The sequence below is a fragment of the Limanda limanda genome, chromosome 19 (assembly GCF_963576545.1).
Source record: "Limanda limanda chromosome 19, fLimLim1.1, whole genome shotgun sequence".
Lineage (NCBI taxonomy): Eukaryota > Metazoa > Chordata > Actinopteri > Pleuronectiformes > Pleuronectidae > Limanda > Limanda limanda.
In genome coordinates, this window is record NC_083654.1 from 6,421,546 (window position 1) to 6,445,025 (window position 23,480).

Sequence of the window (23,480 nt, forward strand, 5' to 3'; positions counted from 1 at the left end):
CACAATGTGATACCTCGTAGAGTCAGAGGTGCACTGCACTCATGCCTTTGTTTTTGAAAAGCATTTTGTTGGGCGTCCCATTTACACCATGAAATTGAAGAGTGGACTCCTCCAGCAAACAAAATGAAATATCACAGGATCTGACAATTACAGCATTTATCCCAACCAGTGTATTACATGAACTCTGCCCTCCTGTGCTTAAGCACCCATCAAGCCAATGAGGGTCCACCTCCACATGAATCATTACATTATCAACAGAGCCGACGTTGTGCCAACACACCACGCAGCTCATCCTGAGGGGGAACGCAGAGAAAGACACCACAGAAGAGGAGGAAAAAAGTGCCATTGAAAAAGAGAGAGTTTGTTCAGGCCTGACAAAAAGCAGAAGAGGAGGTGAATCGAGGAAAGAAAGAGAGGAGAGAGAAAGACTCAGTCACCTTGGATGAGTCATCCAGCACACCTAAGCACTTCATACAGAGGCGTATTAACAGTACTGAAGTCTCTTCCTCTCCATCGTCCCCTTTTTCTGGTTAGTCAAGCGTCACGACACACGCATGCACACACAGTCAGTGTCACCGCGTGAAAGAAATGTCACAGGGCCCAGGCGCAAACACAAACTGAATAGAAACAGTATTTAATTTCAGTTCTCCCCACTCCAAATGGGCTTGTTATTGGATTGAAAGGGTGTCCTTGACTAACGCTGCTGTGACTTGCTGCAGTGAGGCTGTTGGTCATGTGCACACAGAGGAGCAGGGTCAGAGGGTACAAATAAACGAGAAATAAAAAGCAGAGAAAGAGAAGCTATTGACGGCACTGGTTTAAAGAAGCTCAAGGTGAAACACAGGACTGTTTGTATCCGCACAGGTTTCTATACTCTTTGGGGACACGTGATACTTTAGACGTAGGCAGATCCACTTGTCATTGAAGCCATGTCCAGGGTAGAGCAGGCAGGAGGCAGGACGTGACGTGTGAAGCCGCTTCAGAAATCTTGTTTACAGCACATCCACATCTGCCCTGGTCATCAAAAGCGGTTAAATCTCATCTTTCCAAGTTGACAACTTCATCCGTGTCTTCTACGTTTATGACACCTCTCTTTCATCCTGAGATATGTTTATTTTTATTTTCAATTATGTGTCTGCGTGTTAGTTATGTCATCAACATGCCTAGGCTGACCCAGACATTTTCTGAACATATTACTCGGAAGGCTGGCAGGAAAAGTTCTGGCAACTGGGTTGGACATTTGCATTTTCACATGTAGCGATACAGGAAATTTCAGGGAAATCTCCGGAGTTTAGTGAACGTCTGACAGCAACTTTAGTTTCCAATTAACCACCCGCTGGACCGTGTATGAACCCGTCTTGACTCGGTCATAATTGGAGAATTTTTTTTTTTAATGATGGACAATACGAACTGAAGAACAGAAAAAGAACATGTTTTTCGCTTAGTTGGCTTCGTCTATGATTGGCGGTGTTGGTTTTCTCTCTCTCTCCCTGTTTGGGTTTGTCGCTTTTTGGATTGGACCAAGTCTGATTGTCCTTGGGACTGTTTTTGGATTAGATTTGTTTTGTGCAATTTATTTAAAATGTGAAAAACTCTGGACTCATTAAAACCCCCAATGACGCCTTCTATCTGCATCTTCCTCCTCATTAGACACCACTCCCCATTCCCTCAACCACTCCAACACATTTGACTATGTATTTTTATTCACAGTGGATATAATTAAAATTTCAGCACACTAAACAAAAGAAATCTTAACTATACTGACCCAACAGTCCTCTTTTGAAACCACGTTTAAATCCACTAGATCCGGATTTCTATTTTGATCTGCAAATTGTACACGAATATTCATTATTATCCTTCTGCTTAATCAGCCCTAGATTGTGATAGTTTCTTCTTTGCTAACGGATGGACAGCGATGAAAACACAACCTCCATGGTGGATGTGAGAAGCCACAGACATATGTGGAGGTTGTGTTTAGGGTTAATTCTGAATCTATACATTATATTAACTAAATTATAACGGTCACAGAGAAAACCTAAATGTTAAAATAAGAAGCAGACCCCTCTATTCCTCCCCCACTAAAATGAGACAAGCATTCAGAAATCCTGAGGGAGGAGTGACAGCGAGGGAAGAGGGCTGCCTGTATTACCCTGCAGCACAGATCACAAACCAATAACAGGGCTCATTTCCTTCCTTTTGTCCCAGAGGACGGGCCTCCACAGTCAGAGGGCGTGTCGCCATGGTTAAGCCCCAGCAGGAGCAGGCTTGTTGGGCCACGACCTGCCTGATGACGTAGTCCCTTCTCTTTCTCAAGCCACCTTTCCTATATTATAGACACACACACGCAAAGATCACTGACACCTTTGTGTCCACTGACACATTTACTCACGTTTCGATCCCTCAGGTTAACGCCCTTGATTATTGGGATTTTTTAAACTAATGCTACAGATAAAACAAAATATTTGGGGTTCTAGTGACTACCAGAGCTAGGTAAGGTAAAATGTAATTATTTTCATATACTTTGATGTTTCATTACAGTATTGTTGTCCAGTCATACCTGAAAATATGATGAGGCATACATTTACCCCAGTACATGTGTATTTCTATTTTTATAATTCAATTATTTTTATTTCCCCAGACTGACCTCCTGATCTCTGTCATGGCAGTAACATTCATAGAATCAGTTCCTCTTTAACAAGTTGTCTTCAAAGTAATATCAAAACAATAATGTTGCTGTAATGCTTTATATTCATTATATTTGCTGAATAATAGTGCTTTTATTTTGAAAAGCTTTGAATTTGGGCCTGAAGATTGTGTTGATTGCTCTACAGACTTTTGAAACAGCCAACATGCATTCTATGAAAAAATATCAGCAGTTGAGTAAATTATTCAAACTTATAAACCACATAGGTGAACAATTATAAGTTATATTCTGTTTCATTTAGAGAATATTCATTGTAGATAAACCAGGTAGGATGAACACTAGTTTTTTCTAACTTCAGTCTGCACCAGAATATAAACAAATGCTCTGCACACAACCAGCACACAAACCATAATGAATTACTGTATTTTGAAGAACTGTTTGAGGAGATCTGATGCTGAAGTAGCTCCAAAGAATGAACACAGGCCAAGAATACAGCCCATTCCATGCATCCAGGTTTAGAGCTGGGACTGTACAAGTAATTTATAATACATACATTCTATGATTTTAAAGCACACAACCATCCTGCATGGAACATATTTGACTCAACTCGCATTTTCACGATAGCAAAACAGACAAAACACAATATTATTCCAACAAGGATAATTTATTAACAAACAGTATAATACAAACAGGTCACAAATAAAGAGTGGACTCATTTCTGACCGTCTCAAGTGATCAGGCACAGAGGTACCATCAAATAACATTTGCATTCAGTTATCATGGCCTTTAGAAACCTGAGCTTGATACAAAATGCTATGAAGTGTGTGCGTGGTACGAATGTGTGTTGAACAATGATGAGGAAGTTACAAAAGGTTTAAGTGTAGGAGTATAAACACAATGTATGTACAGCTGATGGAGTCAACTTGTTGATGCAGAATCACACGGGTTCCATGCAGCTCGTAACATTTTTGTCCGTACAGTTGGGAGCTGTAAGAATATTCTGCTGCAAACTCAACGTCAATGCATCAACAGAGACGTAAAAAAAAAAAAATGTCTCCCGGCAACAGAACTCAGCGCAGAAAAAATTTAATGTTTCTCCTCTCTAGATCTCGCATATACTTGCTATTGGTTCCTATTCCTTTAAATGAAGTTTAATATAAATTAAAAAGATGAGAAGGGGTTGGCTGAGTCAGGGAATAAAAGCTTCTCCTTCAGGGTCACAACATTCATAAAAAAGAATAAGTGGGTGTTTTCATATTCTGCTGGCACACACACACAGAGGATCCCACTTGGTCAAACACCCCCCAGGCTTTCATTTTGAGGGTCACAGGTTGAAGGTCAGGGGTCACAGTGCAGGAGGCACTAGGAGGGGGCGTCCTCTCCATGTATAGCCTTATACTTGGACATATCCTCTGGAAAAACCTTGCTGAGCTCTGAGATTAGAAGGCTCTTGAATTTCTGTTATCAAAGAAAATCAGAAAACTGAGGTTAGTTTACGATTGCCACTTTTACTCCGACAACAATTTAACTTGCGTATAGTTATAACATAGTAACTTTAGGTTTGATCTGTGAGGCCTAGGATAAATCTAGCTTGAGCCAAAATGCACAAAATGTTAGAATATAAGATAGATGTATTAATTAAATGTTTCGTGGAGCAGAGCTGCTAAAAGGACTTATTATCAATGAACAAAGATACTTCAATAATCATTACCAGACTACGGTGCAGTGCATGAAGAGTTTTTCAACGCTTCGGAGAGAGATGATAACATAATGGCCATGATACAAGATAATATTCTCCTGTAAAAAATGTGAGGAATTTCTCGTATCTCAGGCCAAGACGTAAACATATTCATTAATTCTAACCAATATTAGTTTGGAACGAGTACCAGTTTAACTCCAGTCTTTTACAGTGTTGCATATTAACCCTATTATGTTCCCAGCTAGTGGGTGTTACAAGTGAGAATCAGCCTAAAAATGTATTTGTTAGTGTAGTTTTTCCAGCAGAAGTTTCTACAGGCTTATGGAGTGAATTCTTGAAATACTTGTAACACATGAGGAGCTCAAATCAAAATATGAGAAGAACATGTTGTGTTTTCATAAATATTATCATGACCATGGTACCAGATTGTGTGAAACCTAAGGGAAACCCTGACATGGCTCTTCGTATAATTGGACGATCCTTGAAATGGAAGTTTTCCATCTACTTACAAACTCCTACACGTGCTCAGGAGAAGTAAATCAGGGAAATAGCTTAAGGTTATGTTAACTTATTAATCTTGGTAAGACCCTGGCACCATCGCTTACCGTCATAGTGTCAATCTTCCCTTTGACCTGCTCGTTCCGGGCCAACGCTCTCTCCAGACATTCCTTGGTGTACAGCTGAGGGTTCCGACCTTGGTCGATGTATCTACAAACACAAAGAGGCATAATCCCAGTTGAAGCACAGATGTTTGTATGTGGTAGGTTGGCCTGGACACATTCCACAGCAAACGAGTTTATCTGAACCAACTCAGCCCACGACATGCAGTGCAGCAGGAGGAGCAGCAACAAGTGTTAACGAATTATGCCAGCTGTGAATGTTATTTTTGTAATATGTGTATGCCGAATAATAAACTGAATGCAACAAACCAAGAAACTGATCAAAACGAGGCGTGGAACTTTACCAGATTTGGGGAGGAGCAGATGCAAATATAAATCATACGATTTTCGAATTGGGTTTAGTTTGTCGCGAATACAGAAACTAAAGGTATTTTCTCAACACGACATAGTGCATATATACGTGATTCGGCAATCAAAGACCAAAGCAGGATGGTGAATAAAAGACGTCGCCGTGGATCATGAAGGCGCAAAGAAGCAGGCAGTGAACCAGCGGGGACTCACTCGAAGACCTCCAGCGGGACGTTGATCTCATGGAGCTGCTGGCGGCACTTCTCGATGTCCTGGAGCCCGGAGATCACGAAGTTCCTGGAGAGAAAAGGAGGGAGAGATCAACAGATGCGTTCTTTCCGGCGTGGTGCCGCTTGCAGCAGCTCGGGGACGACATGACTCACAGCTTCTGGTTGAGTCCTGCCTGGCTGCTGGGCTGGAAGTCGCTGACGATGATTCCCAGCTGTCGGATATTCTCGATGAATTTTTCCAGGTGCTCCTCCAGGTTGTCAAATTTCTCCGCCATTTTGATGGAGCCTCACAAACAAAGGTGGGAATGAACGTAGATTTCTCCGGTGGGAAGAATTCTCCTGATCGGATATTCGCTGTTAGCCGCTGACAACACGACAGCCACAACACTGAAGTGCTTTGCGGCAACGGAACAGCCAATCAACGGCGAGTACTGCTCTGCTGCCTGGGTTACAACCAATGAGAGGGGGTCATAAAGCGGAACAAAGTGTCGTGCTGCTGGTTGAGCGGAGGCTCCTTTGTGAAGACTGTAGAATGAGCTGAGCCCATTTTCATTTTCTGCTATATTCTTGTGTTGAAGATAAATAAAGTAATGCAACGGGGACTTGACAGCCTCTCTTATAATATATAGTAATCACAATAGTGACAGTTCATTTAAATATCACTACAAATATACTGTATATTTTGCATTTGCAAATATGCAACACATCAATTACAGATTTCTACCATGGAAATCACCTCACCGGAAAAAGTGCAATGGTTTTTTAAAGCCAGCATCTGTTACACATATATTATCACTGTGTGTGATAGTAAACATGATAAATGTGCCTTCCTCTGAGGGGATGTTTTCAAATACAATTTGGGCACATGCTAAATACCTGCTAGTGATCTCATCATGCTAATAAAGTCTGAATTGAATAGCACAGACCTCTTTGCACTGTAGTCATTTAATTTATTGTCATGTATGTGTTTATTTGACAGGGACAATGCTCATTAATCAACAGCAAATTGTGAATGAGTCAGAGTTAGCTCATCAGGCTAATTTTCAGGTGTCGTCCCTGGACAATTTTTTCAAATGGTAACATAAATTCCTACTATTATTGTTTATTAATTATTTACAAAATGTATTATAACCTAATCCATTCATGCATGGGGGAAACACTATCCCTAATCCATTCAACTAATCAAAAAAAAAAAAATTTGATTTGTTTAGCCCATATTCAAAAACCATGTGTTTTGAGAGGATTGTGTCAATGGTGTTCTTTAGATTTGAACCTTTATTGCACATTGTGCTGCCAGTTTTTGTGTTGCTTAATTAATTATTTATCATTAAACTATCTCAGTGACAAAGTTGTATCCATAGCGTTATTATTACGTCAGTATTCACTTTTCTACATGCTGTGTTGATCAAATCAAAATAAGGTCAAGAAGAAATGGAACCATTTCCATAAATTCAGTTGGCACATCTTAATCACATGCTGTTTGTTATATGTCTTTATATTTAGGGACTGTAATCTTTAAACAATCTACTATTTATACTACTATCTCCGTTTCTGGTTCAGCTAGAGGTTTCTTCCAGTTAATAAGGGAGATGTATCTCTCCACAGTCGCCAAAGTGCTGCTCATGGTTAGAACTTTTGGGGTTTCTCTATAAATAGTAAGGTCTTAAATTTATTATGTAATGATTTGGCCTTTAAAATTGAACTGAGACAAAATAATAAATTTATCTTTTTGCCATGTATTTTTTTGTCAAGCACTTTGTATCAGTGCTATACAAATACAGTTATTATTTTGTTATTATTATTATTGGCCTACGATTTTATTAAATGAGATATTTGAATAACTCAACACATTAAGTCATTCAGTCATTTGGGTAAAGGACTGAACTCCCTTCATTTTCTAATTGTCTGTCTACAGTTTAGGCTCAAACACACATAAGCTGACAGAAGTCGTTGAATGTGAAAGTGACTGTGTGTGTCTGTGTCACACGTTGAGGTTAGATTCCTCATGCATCACATTGACAGGCCACCGAGCTTTCAGGGACGTCAAGCTAGGTGGAGATAAAGCCAGAAGGAAGTGAATAATGACCCTTCAAAATAAACATAAATACCAGCACTAAAGAGATGCTTTACGGATCAACTGGCTATTGAATAGGACATTTCTGTCTGAAAGCTTCAGGAAAGGCTCTCAACATATCACAGTTGCATCACGAAATTAAGTTCCTTCTCTGTGTATTGGGGTCATATATATATATGCCTTTATTGGAAAAGACAATAATGTGAAATAGCTCAGCTGATTTCTTATGGGCTTTATTGTAATGGTAATATCTATCTATCTGTCTTACCATCATCCATTTATCTGTCCATCGATATATATAAACATCCATCTATTTCTTCATCCGTCCATCCATCTATCCATCTGTCTATCTATCTAATTATATTTGCATTGCCGAATATGTCGAGTACATCAACGCTGTCATGTCACATAAGGCTTTCTTCTCAATAGGCCTAAATATACCCATGTTGGTGCTTGGCATCCATCTCCACTGAGGCTTTTATTTCGAAAGGCCCCCGGATGCTGTGGCCCCGGTGTTAACACACAGGCAGTGAATTGCTTCTCTTGGAGGCTGACTCGTCCTGAGCTGCATTTAAGCCGGAGCTGCGGCAGCTGCATACACATTCAAAGGCTCCTCTCCTCCTCCACCTCCTCCACACTGCAGCTCTCCTGGATGGTGGAGCCATTTCGCCTTTACATTCTGCTGCAGTGGCTGCTATTCTATTCATCTAATCACACAGTGGGATAACGGGACCTAATACGGACATTTTTACCCTCCGGATTGTACGCCTCTACACGGTAGGTACCCGGGCAGCTGTCGGGTTCCTGCTGCAGCACTGGCTCTGTGTGGGCAGGAGAAGACGCGTACACGGGAATCTACTTCGCTGTTTATATGACAAGGACAGCTCCTCCATCATTATGCCTTTGAATCATCTATAAAGCGCAGGCCATGAATGCCCTCTGATGTAGCAGTTATTGTTCCTATTATGGGATTCCTTTGATGACACGGTGTCGTCCATTGTCGATGTATTGTGAGATCACCTCAGTGCTTCTGCGTAACGCATCGTCCTATCAGTAGACATCTGCAGCCACAGTCTTGGTGTCGGTGCAGAACAGCACATCTTCCGTTTGTTTTAGGTGCTGCCTGTGAGCGACCATTGATCCAAAACTAACACTTTTTGTGTGTGTGGCTGTTTTCCTTCCAGTCGAGCCGCGTCAAGATGATGCTGCACTGAGAAAGACGCAAAGGCTCTCCCACCGGTTCCAGCTCATCCCGAGGCTGCAGTGCACGGAGGGGGGGTCGCGGAACAGCAAGGTTAACACAGCCACCGTCGAGAGGGGTCGCAGGGAAGCGACTCGCACGGGTGAACATCGCCCCTGTGCGGGGGGATCGGCGGAGAGACATAGATCCATAAAAAAATTATGGCCACCCTACTGCGGAAGATCGGTCTGATCCGTCTGCACGACCGAGACACCGAGGACCCCAAGCACCACCAGGGCTCGTTAAAGGGCACCAAGGGCAGCCAGAAGAACCACGCCAACAAGCACTGCCAGACCGCCAACGAAGCCAACATCCTGAGCACGCCCGAGATCAAGGCGAGGAAGCTGGACCAGCACGGCAAGGAGAAGCAGGGCAAGGATGCGAAGGAGAAGCTGCAGACCGGGGGGGGCGGCAGCAGCAAAGCCACCAGCGCCTCCTCGATAGCACCGCTGGCGCCTCAGCGGCCACACTGCACCCAGGTCCGGACGCGCAGGCTGATGAAGGAGCTGCAGGAGATCCGGAGGCTAGGGGACAACTTCATCACGGTGGAGCTGGTGGAGGACAACCTGTACGACTGGAACGTCAAGCTGCACCAGGTGGACAAGGACTCGGCGCTGTGGCAGGACATGAAGGAGACGTGCACCGAGTTCATCCTGCTCAACGTCACCTTCCCCGACAATTTCCCCTTCTCGCCGCCCTTCATGCGGGTGCTGACGCCCCGGCTGGAGAACGGCTACGTGCTGGACGGAGGGGCCATCTGCATGGAGCTGCTGACCCCCCGCGGGTGGTCCAGCGCCTACACGGTGGAGGCGGTCATGAGGCAGTTTGCGGCCAGCCTCGTAAAAGGACAGGTGAGGGGGAGGGGGTCGGGTCCTTGCTTTGGAATATATCACCAACCAATGTCCATCATCTGTGTGTTACCTTCATTTCAGCCATCACACACGCACACACACACACTGGATAAGTGCAATTCCATCAGGCATCCGTGCGTCATGCGTCTGTAACGTGTAGAATTGCTTTTACGCACACAAAACCCGTCCACCATGGCACGGGGTTTAGTCTCATTATGATATTCTAAACCACTACATCCTGAAATTCAGTAGGAAAAGTCGTGTCTTAGGTAATGTCATCTGTTTGTAATGGAAGTCAATCATAAGCTCTGATATCAAGTGCCATTTTGGACGCTAGATATCCTGAAACATCCGATTGGTAACACTTTTTTATTTTTTATTTTAAATGGTAATTATCATCACAAAACCAGATTATTTGGTCGAATTTGTCTCGATTCTGTACCTGTGGTCTATTTATAGCCTCCCCTGTCACAGCTGTGGGGGCTGCACTGTAGCCGCCTCCCCCCACCCCCTCCCTCCTCTCTGCCATGAGCCAAGCCACGATTGTGAATATTATTAATCTTTATGTGACTTTACGGCGGCCATTTCATGCAGTGCACCGCTCAGTATCTCCTAGGTGCCAGCTCTTCTCTGCAGTCTCGCTTTGCTCTCCTTTTTTTTATCGCCTACATTAATCAGTTTCCTCTGACAGCAGAGGCCTGCCGCCATGCAACGGAAAAGTCCCCAATGTAGGCTGTATTGCGGTGCCACAATAGCATATCAGATTGAAGAGGACATGTATTCAACACATGCAATTGAGTGGTGATGTGTGCAAAGAGAGATGGATGAACAGGGACAGCAGGTAGCCTACCTACCAGCAGTCTTAATGCAGGGATTTAGACAGACTGGATTATGTAATCCTGTCAAATCTGTTTTTCACATTCTCAGTGCACTGCAGCAGCAGCAGTCCTGCAACTCCACTGGAGATAGCTGCATTTTTCTAAATGCACTCCAGGCAATAATCATTTAACTCTGACAAGTTTTCTGTTTTGACACCCAGAGAGGAGGTTTTCTTCTGTGCTTTCTAAGTGCTCACTTTCATGTAATTTCCCTTCATCTCATCTGTGGAGGCTGCTTCGTTTCCTTCACCTCACTCTCTCTCTCTCTCTCTCTCTGCCTTTTGACGTCAGCACTGTGACACGGCTGAGGCAGGAGACCTTATGTAAGCTGTCACGGGATTCTCCTGCCCATCCCCCCCAAACCTTAGTGCTTTGTGAATTAATTTAATGTTGTTCCCGAATCATATGTGTCTATTAAGAATCTGTTAGCACGAAAGGTTATGCAAGAGCGGTACCCAGAACCAGAGTGAGAGAGAGAAACAGAGATAGAGGAAAGTGTGTGTGTGTGTCTATTATTTTGATTTGCTGCTTGAGGAGATGAGCTTGGTGCGCTGCAGTGCTCCCTAATTATAGTGAAGTGTCTTCCTTCGCCAATGGAAACTATTGATTAATTATTCCTGTGTGTGTGCGCATCGCTTTTTCCCCCCCGCTTTTGTGGACGTGTGTGTCGACACAGGCGATTGCATGCATCCCGTGTCCTAATTCTGTGAGAGATGCGCTTGTCTGTCTCTCATGCACACACACAGACCTATATATAAACCTAAACACACAGAATATATTTATCCGTCCTTGCCACCGGGTCCCGGGGACAATAGCGTTGGGGCTTGTTTAGGAACATCATCTCTATTTTTAGTGTGAGAGGATGCATGCTGTCACAGAGTGGTGAGGAGAGTCAACAAGGCTAGAAGTGCACTCACCTGCAGATGTGTGGAAACACACACACACTCAATGTCAGTGGCTGAGATGAGTTCCCATTCAGATCCCTAACCCCTATGAGGTTTGATTGAAGTCAAACAGATCCACCAGCCACCTGGCCATCACATATACGTTTAAAAACACCCCAGTGTAATGCAGTGAATCTGTATGGCAGTGAATTTACCCCCATAGTGCTGTACAGGTGGTAAAAAAGAGCTCTAGTGTGTGCAGCAGGTTTTATAAAGGCCTGTTTGTATTGTGGGCATACTAGGAAATTGATACACGTTTTTGTTTTGTTATTTGTACAATAGTGTATAGAAAGTACATCAGTGTAGCTTAAACTACCAGTTCAGTGTGTGTTGTAAACCTGCCTGTTTAGAGTTTTTCCTTCTCTTGACCGTTGTAAATGCTCCCGGAGTTACTTCAGAACTATTCCTCGTCATTAGTGGGTCTATGATGCAGAGAGAAGTTAGGAAACGTGGTGTTCATCCTAGTTTATCTATTGAAGGGTTTATAGTCAATGCTTTTGATTTGCTTCATAACTGTTCACGTGTGTGGCTTATATATAATTTTGAATGATTTACTATGCATTACATGTCGAATGTCATCAAATATAGCTTTAGATTAACTCAAGCGCCAAAATCCACACCCTACAAATATTTTCAACATTAATATAGTAGCCGACAACTATTTCCTCCGTAAAGGTATAGTGGAGTAATATCATCTTGAGCAGTCACACTCCCCCTTTATGTGTTCTGTTACTTTTTTTCAAACAGTTTTCTGGCATTTTATAGACAAAACAATAAAAATATATTTGGCAGATTAATGGATAACCAAATAATGATTATTTGCAATCCTAGATCAATAGGATCAGTAGGATCCAGAAAAAGGAAAAATAAGAGCGGTTTTCTAGTGCCTCCACTCGCATCATGATCTCATGAGGTTATACAACTGGTTTCAGAGGTTGAATGGTTCCAATGGGTACATTTCTTGTGGTAAATAAGTAGAGCGCCCCTTTAAAGCTTCCAGTTTGCTGTGATGGATTTCATTTTTCTGTTGAAGATCATTTTTACACAATGCAAAGGGACGAGTGACATATACTTAAAAAAACAAAAACGTGGCATTACCCTTTAATGACCTCACCATCACTGCTATCAATACCCATGGGGCTACTCCTCTGACTGATCTGATGAGCAGGATGATGATGATGATGATGACATCGATCCCTGTTTGTTTATCAAGGCCCCTTTAAGCACATGTCTGCGTTACGCAATCCCCTCTGCCCCCGGAGCTGCTTCCCAACATGCAACGGGGCCGTCCCGGTCAGCCCATTGACGGATTCCCATTCACACGATTACCCAGCAGCCACTTTACACAAGTGCATCCCTCTCCACGAGCAAGCTTAGCTGAAATAGACAAACACTGACATGGCACTGTATAAGCCTGGGGGCCCTCGCTAAACTGGACAACACACACACATGCACGGACGCATACACACACACACACACATGGATGCACACGCTTTTGTTTGCCTGTTCTTTCCTCCCGAGCTGATTTTTTTACTTTCTCTCTCCATCTTTGGAAGCCTCATACCAGTCTGGTAGATGAGCAAAATGCTGCTAATTAATGTTCAATGTCCCCTATTCAAGTGGGCTTGTTAATCAATTCACACGTTCAGAAACAGATTTTACTCTCACATACACACACACACACACACACACACTCTTAATCTCAGGTCCTAGTCTATATCTGTTCCTTCATCTTATGTTGTTCTCACACACGTCCGCTCTCCATGGAGAACACGCCAATGAGAAATTGCTGGCTATTGTGTGTAAAGACGAGTACACGATGCTCACAGCAATTGGTTTAATGGCAGCACTATGTTCAGCTGAGGGTACATCCATTCCCGCCATCGATCACCGTGGTAATCACACCTCTTTAACAACGGCCAGCCAATCGCTATAACAACATCAATTCAAGACAGCGGCCGCCATCTTGAGGTGGTGACAGCTTCCATGCGGCAGGATGCAAAGATATGCATCGATAATGAAGAGACGTGTGAATTGAAAACATACGCGTCAGCTTTTGACAGTCTCCATCCGGTGCACTGTCTTTGTTTGTCAGCCTGGGTTGTCCTGCAGACGTCTGGCTGCACAGAGAGGCTGAGCAGGTTTCAGGCCGCTCTGCTGGGGTGTCACCCACTCTGTTTGCTTTCCACTTTAAAGGCTGGGTGGATCAGTTGTTTGAAAAAAGAGAAGGTTGTGGTTTAATGTGGCTTTGTAAAAAGAGACAGACAGAAGGTACGTCCTCAAGGGACACTGCATTTAATGTCTGTGAATGAGTAACACATTGAGACATGCATTCAGATTTTCAGAACAAGCTTAATCAAAAAATCCCACACAGAGGGAAAGTTGTTTTTGTTTGTTTCCAGCAAAAAATCTACTTCAAAACTCCTGTTGTTGTTTCCACACTGGCAGTGAGATCAGCCATATTGTGCTACCTCTCAATCCTCTGCCTCCATTTAAAAGGTTCTCTTCTGTCAAGCTCCATACGAGACTGAATGATTCATCATGGCGGACTGCTGCAGCAAGGTTGCATTTAAGTGTGGTTTAAGATACTCGGGGAAAACAACAGGAGGAGCCCCTTAGAGCGTCTGTCTGAGAGACACGGAGACAAAGCGACGGCGAGTGTGAGCGCCGCTAAGCCTCTGCCGTGAAACGAGGCCGTGTGTTGCTACAGGAATGGAAACTGTAACCCTAATCTCCAGATCATTCAACGTTGTCACCTCATCTCCCTTCATCCCCTGCATCACAACTGACCCAAAATAGCCAAGCAAGTACGTAACGGGACATACTGATCACCCATCAGATGTCACCGGACTGAAGATGTAGCAGTCGGCTTTATTTCCTGTATTTCATCGCATGGAGAATCCCACAGTGCAAAACTGTTGTCCTGAAATCCACCGTTGGCCCCTGTTGTGCTGTTAAATTCGGCATTTTACAATGATACAACTATTTATCTGCTACAATTCCCATTTCCATACCTTCCGGTTTTAGAGTGGAACGTGCATGCTCAGTGCATAGTCATGTGATCTGCCTTTTAGGCGTTTTAGTGTGGATGGGGATTAAAACTGTGGACAGAGATCTTTTTTATTTGAAAATGCTGTTTTTATTTAAAATCTACTAGTATGGATGTAGCCAGAGAATGAAACCGATGGAAAGTTGATCATTCAAGATTCAAGATTCAAGATTTTTATTGTCAAATGCATAGAGATAACATGAAGCAGTCACTGGCAATGAAATACTTGAGTCACAGGCTCTCTTTAAGCAATGCTCAGTAATTTCAACCAAAAAAATAAAATAAAAATAGAAATAGTATAAAATAGAATAAAATAGAATATCAATAAAATAGAATATCAAAAATTTAAAATAGAAAATAATATATATATATCTAAATATATATCTTTACAGATGAAGAGTAGAGCAACAATAGTTTGATTTGTGCAGTAGTGCAAATATTCAAATATGCTTATTACGGTGCTGGTGCAAATATGCAAATATTCCAGGGTGCTGGTTTGGTGGAGTTATTGCAGTTCAGAGGAGTTTAAAAGTCTTATGGCCCATCAGTATGTCACAGTGTCTAACCCCTGCAGTTCTTTCAGGTGTGGAAAGCAGCTTTATTTATTCAGGGTTTCTCAGTTGTAAATCAGGACAGGAGCCTGATGTATGAAGGTTCGGGGCTGTGGATGTATAATGATGATAGGGGTATTTTATCTGTGCTGCACTGCAGAATGCAGAAAGAGCTTGTCATCTGAATGAATCTAATTAGTAATGCTTTCACTGGAGCGTCAGCGGAGTGTCCTCGCTGCCATTTTCTCTCTGCCTAGACAGTCGGCCAGAGGGAAAAAGGTGCGATGTTACAGAGTGTGTACAAACAACCACAGTCCTGACATATCATACAGCTGTGAGGTAGAGTGTTGTGAGTCAACCACAGCGCAGTCTGAAGCTGCGGTACATGATCAGCTGACAAAGATTCACTGTGCCGTTTGAGGTTTCTGCTGCAACCCTCCCCTCCCTGTGTGCTGTTCCTATGTATCGGAAGTGGTTTTTACACCCAAAACGATGCATTTCACACTCACATGAATCATGTCTTTGTCCTGGCTCTACATCTTCCCTTTTCAACACCAAGACAGTTGTTTCTATTTCTATTCATCCTCCCACGCTCTCCTCTTCAGGGAAGACAGCCCCCCCCTGCCAACAACGGTATAAGCAGCTTTATCGTCACAGGCAACACCCACACCTTTTGTCTTCATCTCCCCCCCATCCTAAGTTTATTATTAGCCCCATTGTTTGAAAAGAGGAAGGGTTTCAGCAAGGTGGTGCCTGGGCAAGAAAGGTCCAAGTCATATGTCACGGTGCTCTGAGATGATTTTTCCCGCTGAGCACAGGAGTTACAGGCTCATATATACATCTTCTGTCATATTCACAAGCTGTTCATCATTTAGTGGATGGCTTGCTTCTCCTCTCCTCTCATCTCTGTGTTGCTCTATGTTGTGAACAAGGTAGTTCCACTTCTGATTGAACCTGACATCTTAAAAGCCTTTAAACATTGATCTAATGTTGATCAACCTGTGTTTAGACCACTTGTCCTGTCAACATCCCCCCTCGGGGGGGGGGACCTCTGCTTCATCCATCTGCACGTGTGGGCTGAGTCTCCGTCCTTCTATTTTTTGCCTGAAAAGACATGAAACAGTTTTTATCCAGAAGACAAGAGCTGATTATTGTGAACATGGAAACCATATTTTCCTTTGATCTGACGATGCATATCCAGGTCAGACAAATAATATTTTGACATTTGTTGGTTTTGGCATGTCAGTGATATAATGTCACCATGTGAGCCAATTAACCATGTTGGAGTGAGCCCACTAGTTTTAGTTTGTGAGATCTCACAGTCAGGAGTAGGAGAGGGGGTCAAGTCATTCATATCTACGTGGTCACACCTGCCCCTTAGAGTTCGCCCATATTCTGACCTTTATGGTAAATGTTAACACGGCCCGGAGATGAGAAGATCAAAGTAATTTTGCTCACTCTCCAAAGACAAGTGTTGCAGAGACTTGCCTGAAGAGTGGCGTGAAATCGTTATTGTACCTGAGCGTAAACAATACATTTTTTATAAATTGTGAGTCAGACTCAGCGCGAGTATAAACAAGCGCTGACTACGTCACCATTGGCTTCAGGTACATTTGATGGCTAAATATGACCAGTTAAGTGGATTTTACAGTCCAAATAGTGAATAACCGGCAGATCAGTCAGTAATGAATATAATCGTTTACTGTGGCTTTAATCACCTAAATTCTTACACAATTTGTCAGCTTTAAAGAAAACCTCTATCTCCGTTAGTCTCATACTTATGGCTACCAGCAAAAATATCTTCATAACCTAGTGGCAAAGATCCTAGACTTTGATCAACAACCTCTAATCTAATGTTCCATGGCTCAGAACATGTTTGTTTGTCCAATTTGGTAAAAATGTATTCATTTCGTCTATGTTCTTTCGACTGACAGCCAGACAAATGTATTGTGTGTAAATAGCTTCTTTGGAGGATGTTATTTATATTGATTACACATCATATTTGTTTACCTGTTACCACTTCTGTCTGCCCACAAGACCATATAAATGTTATCTTAAAATCCTTCTCCACACTGCCAGGGATAGAACATTTGTGGAGATACTAAATTTGTGTATTTTATGATTCAATTCATCTGTGGCCTAAGACACGCTTAGTAGTAGCACAAGCAGATCCTTTAAAGGAGCAGTTTAACGTGACGGTTACTTCCTGGCAGAGAAGGTTGATACCTCTCTCATGTTAATCCATGAAAGAGGCCACATCCAAGAGGCAGTTAGCGTAGCTTAGCACAAAGACTAGAAAAAGAGGGAAACTGATAGTCTGGTTTTGTTTGTCGGTAACAAAATACAATACAATACTTTATATTATTGTTTTAATTTTTACTAGTGCAGTGCTCATTATTAATCTGTCTGTATGCAGAGTGATCATAGACAACTTAGTGTTCATCCTACCAGTTTTATCTGCAATGAAGATTTTGATTTAATTATTATATATTTATTTGCTGCTGTTATGTTTTCATAAATTTGGCCATTTAAGAGGTCTATTAGAGCAGCCAACACACTCTCCAGACCTGAGTTCACAACTCTTCAAAGTAAAAGCTCTGTAATTCAGCTCGATATAAGGCATTGCAGCAACAAATTTATTTAATGCTTTTTTTTTGTAAGACAAATTGGCAAACAGGAAGTGATTTGTGGATGTTGTAACCATGACAGAGATCAGCGCCTTTCTGTGTCTCAGTCTGATATACAATAGTATAGTGTAGACCCCTATAAGACTTTCCTTTGTAATTGTCCTGTTAGCGGACAGTTTTATGACTTCTGTTTTTTTGTCTTTTCACATGAACTAACCTTTGTTTCTCTCCCTCTCCCTTCTTTTCTCTTTCTGTCTGTATCGCTCTTTCCTCGCAGGGACGCATATGTAGGAAAGCAGGAAAGTCCAAGAAAGCGTTCAGCCGTAAGGAAGCCGAGGCCACCTTCAAGTCCCTGGTGAAGACCCACGAGAAATACGGCTGGGTGTCTCCGCCCGTGTCCGACGGCTGAGTGCTCAACCGCCGACCCCTTGACCCCCGTGCTAGCCGGACAAACCCAGCTAGCTCCGACACGCAAAACGACACACCACGCTAACTCAACAATCTTTCATCTTTACCTTTTGCTGTTTTACTCAAGAGCTTCTTTTTTTTTCGGTTTCGTGGGTCTGTGTTGTTATTCTTTGTTGTTTTGGTTTTATCCGCCATCACCACCAAAACTCTCAGAGAGGAGACACACAGTCATCGTTTGTCACCAAGAAGTGACTTTCATTAGCCTCCTTCTCGCTTGGAGAGATTCTTTCCCCCCATTTGGAAAGGCCTGAGAGAGAGTTGTGTGTGTTTGTGTGTGTGTGTGTGTGTGTCTGTCACTCTATCAGACTACTGCTGGGAGTGTGTGCATGTGCATTTGGGTGCGCGTTACTGTTGTTGGATTTCTCGTTTTGTTGTTTTTCAGCGCACACCCATGCACGTGCACTCGACAAATCGAACTGTGTGGACTTTTCCACCCATGTGAAAGACTACTAAATGAAGGAGGCTCATCCCCCTCTCCGCTCTTCCTCTAACCATCCCATCCTCTCCTCCCTTTCCATCCCTCGCTCCCCTCTCTCTCTCTCTCAATGAACTGGCATCACTTGCCACCGTCTCTCCCTGTGTAGCTGACGGGTCATTTACATGTAAATGAAGCTGTTAATGTGTAATAGACGGGCAGCGCACGTTTATACTCATTCACTCCTTCACTTCCCCTTTTTCTTTCGACTGTGCCGTTGCTCACAGTTCAATGCAACATGAAGATTGTAATTTACAAGGAGCTGTGCTCTCTCCCTCTCTCTTTCTTTAGCTCGCTCATTCGCTTTGTTTCTCTTTCTTTCTCTCCGTCTCTTGTGGCTAAATTTAGAGCTCACTGTTGCATATATGGATATTGATTTATAACGGAGAAAACACATGTTGCTTTATGCAGAGACTATATATGATAAATAAAATGACAGTCAGTCCCTCTCTCTCTACTCTCATGTTATTGAGTGTGTGTGTGTGTGTGTGTAGGACAGGAAGAAGACTGTAATTCCCATGATTTAGATACCAGATGGTACAGCTAAATGCCAGGCCTAAGTATGTGTGTGTGTGTGTTTGTATATACATAAAAATATGATTTACTGTGAATAACACAAAGGCCTAAAAGGAGTGCTGTTTTTTTTTATGACTTGTCACTGTCTTGTTCCACTGTTGATGTCCGCTCCTGAATATTACTACTGTACACGTGTGTGTGGTTGTGAGCGAATATCTACGTGCACATCCCTTTGTTTTGGATACATGTAAAGAACTGAAGGTCAGTAGAAAATAGGCTTTAGCAGACGCGCGCACACATACACACATTTTTCGCACACGCTTGTTACTTCCACCTGTGGCCTTAACGGCGGCGGTTACACCTAGAAATGAAGACGGGGGGGGGGGGAGCTTGAGTGCTGCCGTGGATACAGCGATGCTTTAATTGAGTTGACGCTTCACTGCCCACTAGATTGATGTCTGCTGAAAGAGAGGCAAAATTAGAGAGGAGGCTGTTGTGGGAGTTTTGATCACTGCTTCTCGGAAATGTCAGGCAGCTCACAAAGTGGCCAACGGCAGATATTATACGCTCTACCGGCTGTGATTACTTAGGAGACACACTCCTGAGTTCCAGCCAATGAAAGGACTTCATTAATATCTTATATCAACTCTATGGCCGCAGCGACGTCAGTCTCAATCAATCGGGCGCCTTTCTACTCACAGACTGCCTGTCCATCCAGTCCTCGTGTGTTTGTTTTGCTTTCTGCCAGTTAAATGTCAGAGGGAAAGCTGCTAATTGGTCTGACATTTCAGCAGGGCGTCATTAGAGGAGAGCAGCGAGAGCAGAAGGACGGATGACGTCAAACCTCCTGCTCGGCGATGACATTTTGTCACTTTCCGCTCGTGCCCTGTTTCTTTGGGGGAAGTAGGAGACGGCAGAATGGGAGTTGGGCGAGGGGTAGCAGTGCAGCTTTCCGCAGGTACAACCAGGATTTTCAAACCGCTGAGCTGAAGCCAACGCTCAGATCGGTTTACGCTGCCTCTCAAAGTCTCCCTTGTCTCGCGTCTGTGATCGATAACAAATGTCTGTCTGTGTGTGAGTGCATGTGTGAGCAAATATGTGCGTAACGTTCCAACCACCGTGAAAAAAAGAGAAAAAAAACAACAACGCACCATCTGGTATGTTATCATGTGCGAAAGCGTTAGTCCTCTTCGAATTTGGCTAGTAATTTCAGGGTCGATCGTATAGTGATCTCTCAGCTGGTCAGCGGAGAAAACTGTAAACTGAATTATTATTAAGACAAAATATCTCAAAGGCTCAGTGTTTGCTGGTTTCAAGAGAATACTTTTGTGATATAGTTTAGATAGGTAGTTTGCAGACACCAACTGGGTGAACTGATTATGTTGTATTATATCTGCATGTGCTATGTGATTGGTAGCTAGCTACTGTATATCTTTTTTCAAGAAAAGCAAGAAAAAATATGGGAAAAAAACAAAAATGCAAATGCTTTTCTTTTCTTGGTCTATTTTTTGGGGGGTTCTGTACTGTATGTATATTTTTTTTTTCTTTCTAAGCGTCCTACAAATGTCACATTGTGTTATGAATGTTTGTGTTATAATTTATTTGTGGTTTGCCAAAATGAAGATTTGAAGCATGTTGCAGGTATTGTCACAAGAAAACAAGAAGAAAAAAATAACGTACCATGAATGATAGCCTTTGTATTTGTGTGAAGGGGGAAGGTACGTTTATTTTGGGGGGGGGGGATTTGGGGGAGTTAAGAAGGACAAATGGTTGCAAAGTCTCAAAATTTTAAATAGGAGTATTTCCTTCATTGGGAGTGCATTACAGAGGAAACAAGAGAATTCCTAAGCATCCTTAAATACCTCCCAGTCCCCACCATGATGTCACTGCTGTCTCTTCCCAATTGGTCCTGCTGGAGACAGTAATGTGTTGTGCAGTCAACACAAAGATCTGGACTTTAAAGTTCCCCTGCAGTCTCACATCTGGGATCAGTGTGACCTCCCTATGCTTCAAATCTAACTCGTGAAGGGAATCTGACCTGTGATCAGTAATTCAGGGCAACGTCGTCCCACTACTGACTTGAGTGTTTGGTCGAGACAGAGATCTTAAAAGTTCAGAAGGTGAAAGGTCGTTGCAAGACCAAACAGGAATGTGCAATAAAAGTTACAGCTTATTCAATTTCTGCTTATGTGGTGGTTTTCTTTCATATCGGCGTTATGACCTAAAATGTCACACCAGGGACGTTTCTGAGCCCCCCCTCGACACATGCATATATTTCAGTGACCCACTTCGGGCAGCTGTGTCCTCTGCCTGGCCCCGGCATTGTCCCACTTTGATTTACTGCAGTCCTTACATCCTCAGTGAGGACACACTGGAATCATCCATCGCCTGCTCTTTTGTGTTCATCAGACGGTCTCCTGCTTGATGGAAACTGTGTTCCCTGTTTGTGTGTTATTGCAGTCCAGGTATTACTAATGTTGTGAGGACCTACATCTGTTTACAATGTCACATTTTGGGGACTTTTCGTCCTTATAGGGTCAAAATGCAAATCCCCATAACGTCAATCTGGATGAAGACACGTTTTTTAAGGTTTTTGCTAAGGTTAGAGTGAGTATTATGGAAATCAATATAAGTCAATGTAATTTTCTCTGAAGTGAAGAGAGTGTGTGTGTGTGTGTGTGTGTGTGTGTGTGTGTGTGTGTGTGTGTGTGTGTGTGTGTGTGAGTGAGTGTGGAGAGAGATATAAAGGGTGGATTCCTGCTGATCATAACAATCAAGCAGTTTTGTGAAGGTATTGCTGTCCACTATCCAAATTGATACTTCCATGTGTTCAACAACACGAGCCTTTATGTAGGTTTCATTTACAGTACATAGTTTTATGAGGCCCAGCATGTGTGTAGGTTTTCTTTGCAGTGACGGATTATAACTGACTGATTTGTTGTCTTACTTTTCCCTTCACTTGAGTGGATTTCAGATATGAACTCCACAAAAATGGGTCCAGACATTTTCAGGACTTTGTCTTATATGCACCAGGATATTTTCTGGGTTAGATGTGGTCACAGCAACAGGACCATTCCCAAAACATTGAGGTGAGGGGTGGTGTCTGTAGAGTGGAGGAGGCCGGAGAAGACTGTACAGTGTTTTTGTTTACAACACATCAACACCGGCGTGTGACGTCTTCTTCAGCGTCCTCTACGTATAAGGCACCTCTATAATCCTGAGAAATGTATATTCTTCCTGTTTGACTTCAATTGTGCGTTAGAAACGTCATCACTTGCCGGCTAAGACATTTTTCAGTTGTATTCTCATATGGGTCTACTCTGGTTTTTCCAGATATTTTACCAAAGGGCTGGCAGGAAAGTTTCAGGAAGACTGACTAAGATGTTTGTATTCTCACATACTCTGGCATAATGTCAGGAAAAGGCCTGGACTTCAGTGGAAGCCCGAAAGTAGATTCATAGAGAATTAGTGTCGGCAGTATGGATCAACGAGGAAGTGATTTGCAACATGTTGATTCCTGCCAAATTGGTGATTGAAATGTTATAGTCAATGAGAATGATGAAACAACTACGATGATGTAGTATTTCTACGATCCACATTGTATTATTAACAAGACATGCAGAGCGATTTCTGTTTACCTGAGCAGACATCTCGACAGGACTGTGTGTAAAGACAGATATAGTGGGAGACACTCCACTGACACCACCCCCACTCTCCTCCTGTAGTTGCGCCTGTTCGGACCGGACGGATGACACCTCCATCCTCCTCATTGGTACATGGTGACATCATGTAAGTCTGAGGTAATTCCACCCACGTCCAATCTGAGCAGGGGCTGTAATCATATAACCGATAGCTGCATATGTGTACAGGACATTTTACGACAAGAGAAAAACCTGACGACAAAGCACCTTGACTGAAGTACCACTTGGAAATACGACAATATGAACGTTAGCTCTGTTTGTTCAAAGTTCATAAAAATCTTCCCATAAATCCCTCGGTAATTACCTTGACACAAGCAGACCGTGAAACCAACAGTATGACTGAATTGGGGCCATGGCAACTTAAAGGAATACAATAGGAACAAACTTTTAATGCCAAATTTAGCCTTTGTCAGCACCTGCAGCAGGTGTTCGGTAACACTCAAATCTGCTGAGCTGCACAACATACCCGCCCACGACACACAAACACAATGCTGTCATCACTGCTGACTGAACCCAATTAATTGATCCCTGAGCACTCTTGTTTTTGTCTACTTGAGGTTTCTCC

General features: G+C 42.9%; 2 protein-coding genes across 2 annotated transcripts; one reads left to right on the top strand and one right to left on the bottom strand.

Moving 5' to 3' along the window:
• Positions 1-3,289: 3,289 nt before the first annotated feature.
• Positions 3,290-5,933, bottom strand: med10 (mediator complex subunit 10). Its single transcript, XM_061092775.1, has 4 exons — positions 5,695-5,933; positions 5,525-5,608; positions 4,949-5,051; positions 3,290-4,102 (listed from the first exon to the last, which is right to left on the bottom strand). Exons 1-4 carry the CDS (start codon positions 5,814-5,816, stop codon positions 4,007-4,009), a joined length of 405 nt encoding a protein of 134 aa, XP_060948758.1. The 5' UTR covers positions 5,817-5,933; the 3' UTR covers positions 3,290-4,006.
• Positions 5,934-9,337: 3,404 nt separating this feature from the next.
• Positions 9,338-18,233, top strand: ube2ql1 (ubiquitin-conjugating enzyme E2Q family-like 1). Its single transcript, XM_061093399.1, has 2 exons — positions 9,338-9,706; positions 18,033-18,233. The coding sequence occupies exons 1-2, from the start codon at positions 9,353-9,355 to the stop codon at positions 18,162-18,164; spliced, it is 486 nt and encodes a 161-aa protein (XP_060949382.1). The 5' UTR covers positions 9,338-9,352; the 3' UTR covers positions 18,165-18,233.
• Positions 18,234-23,480: the final 5,247 nt, after the last annotated feature.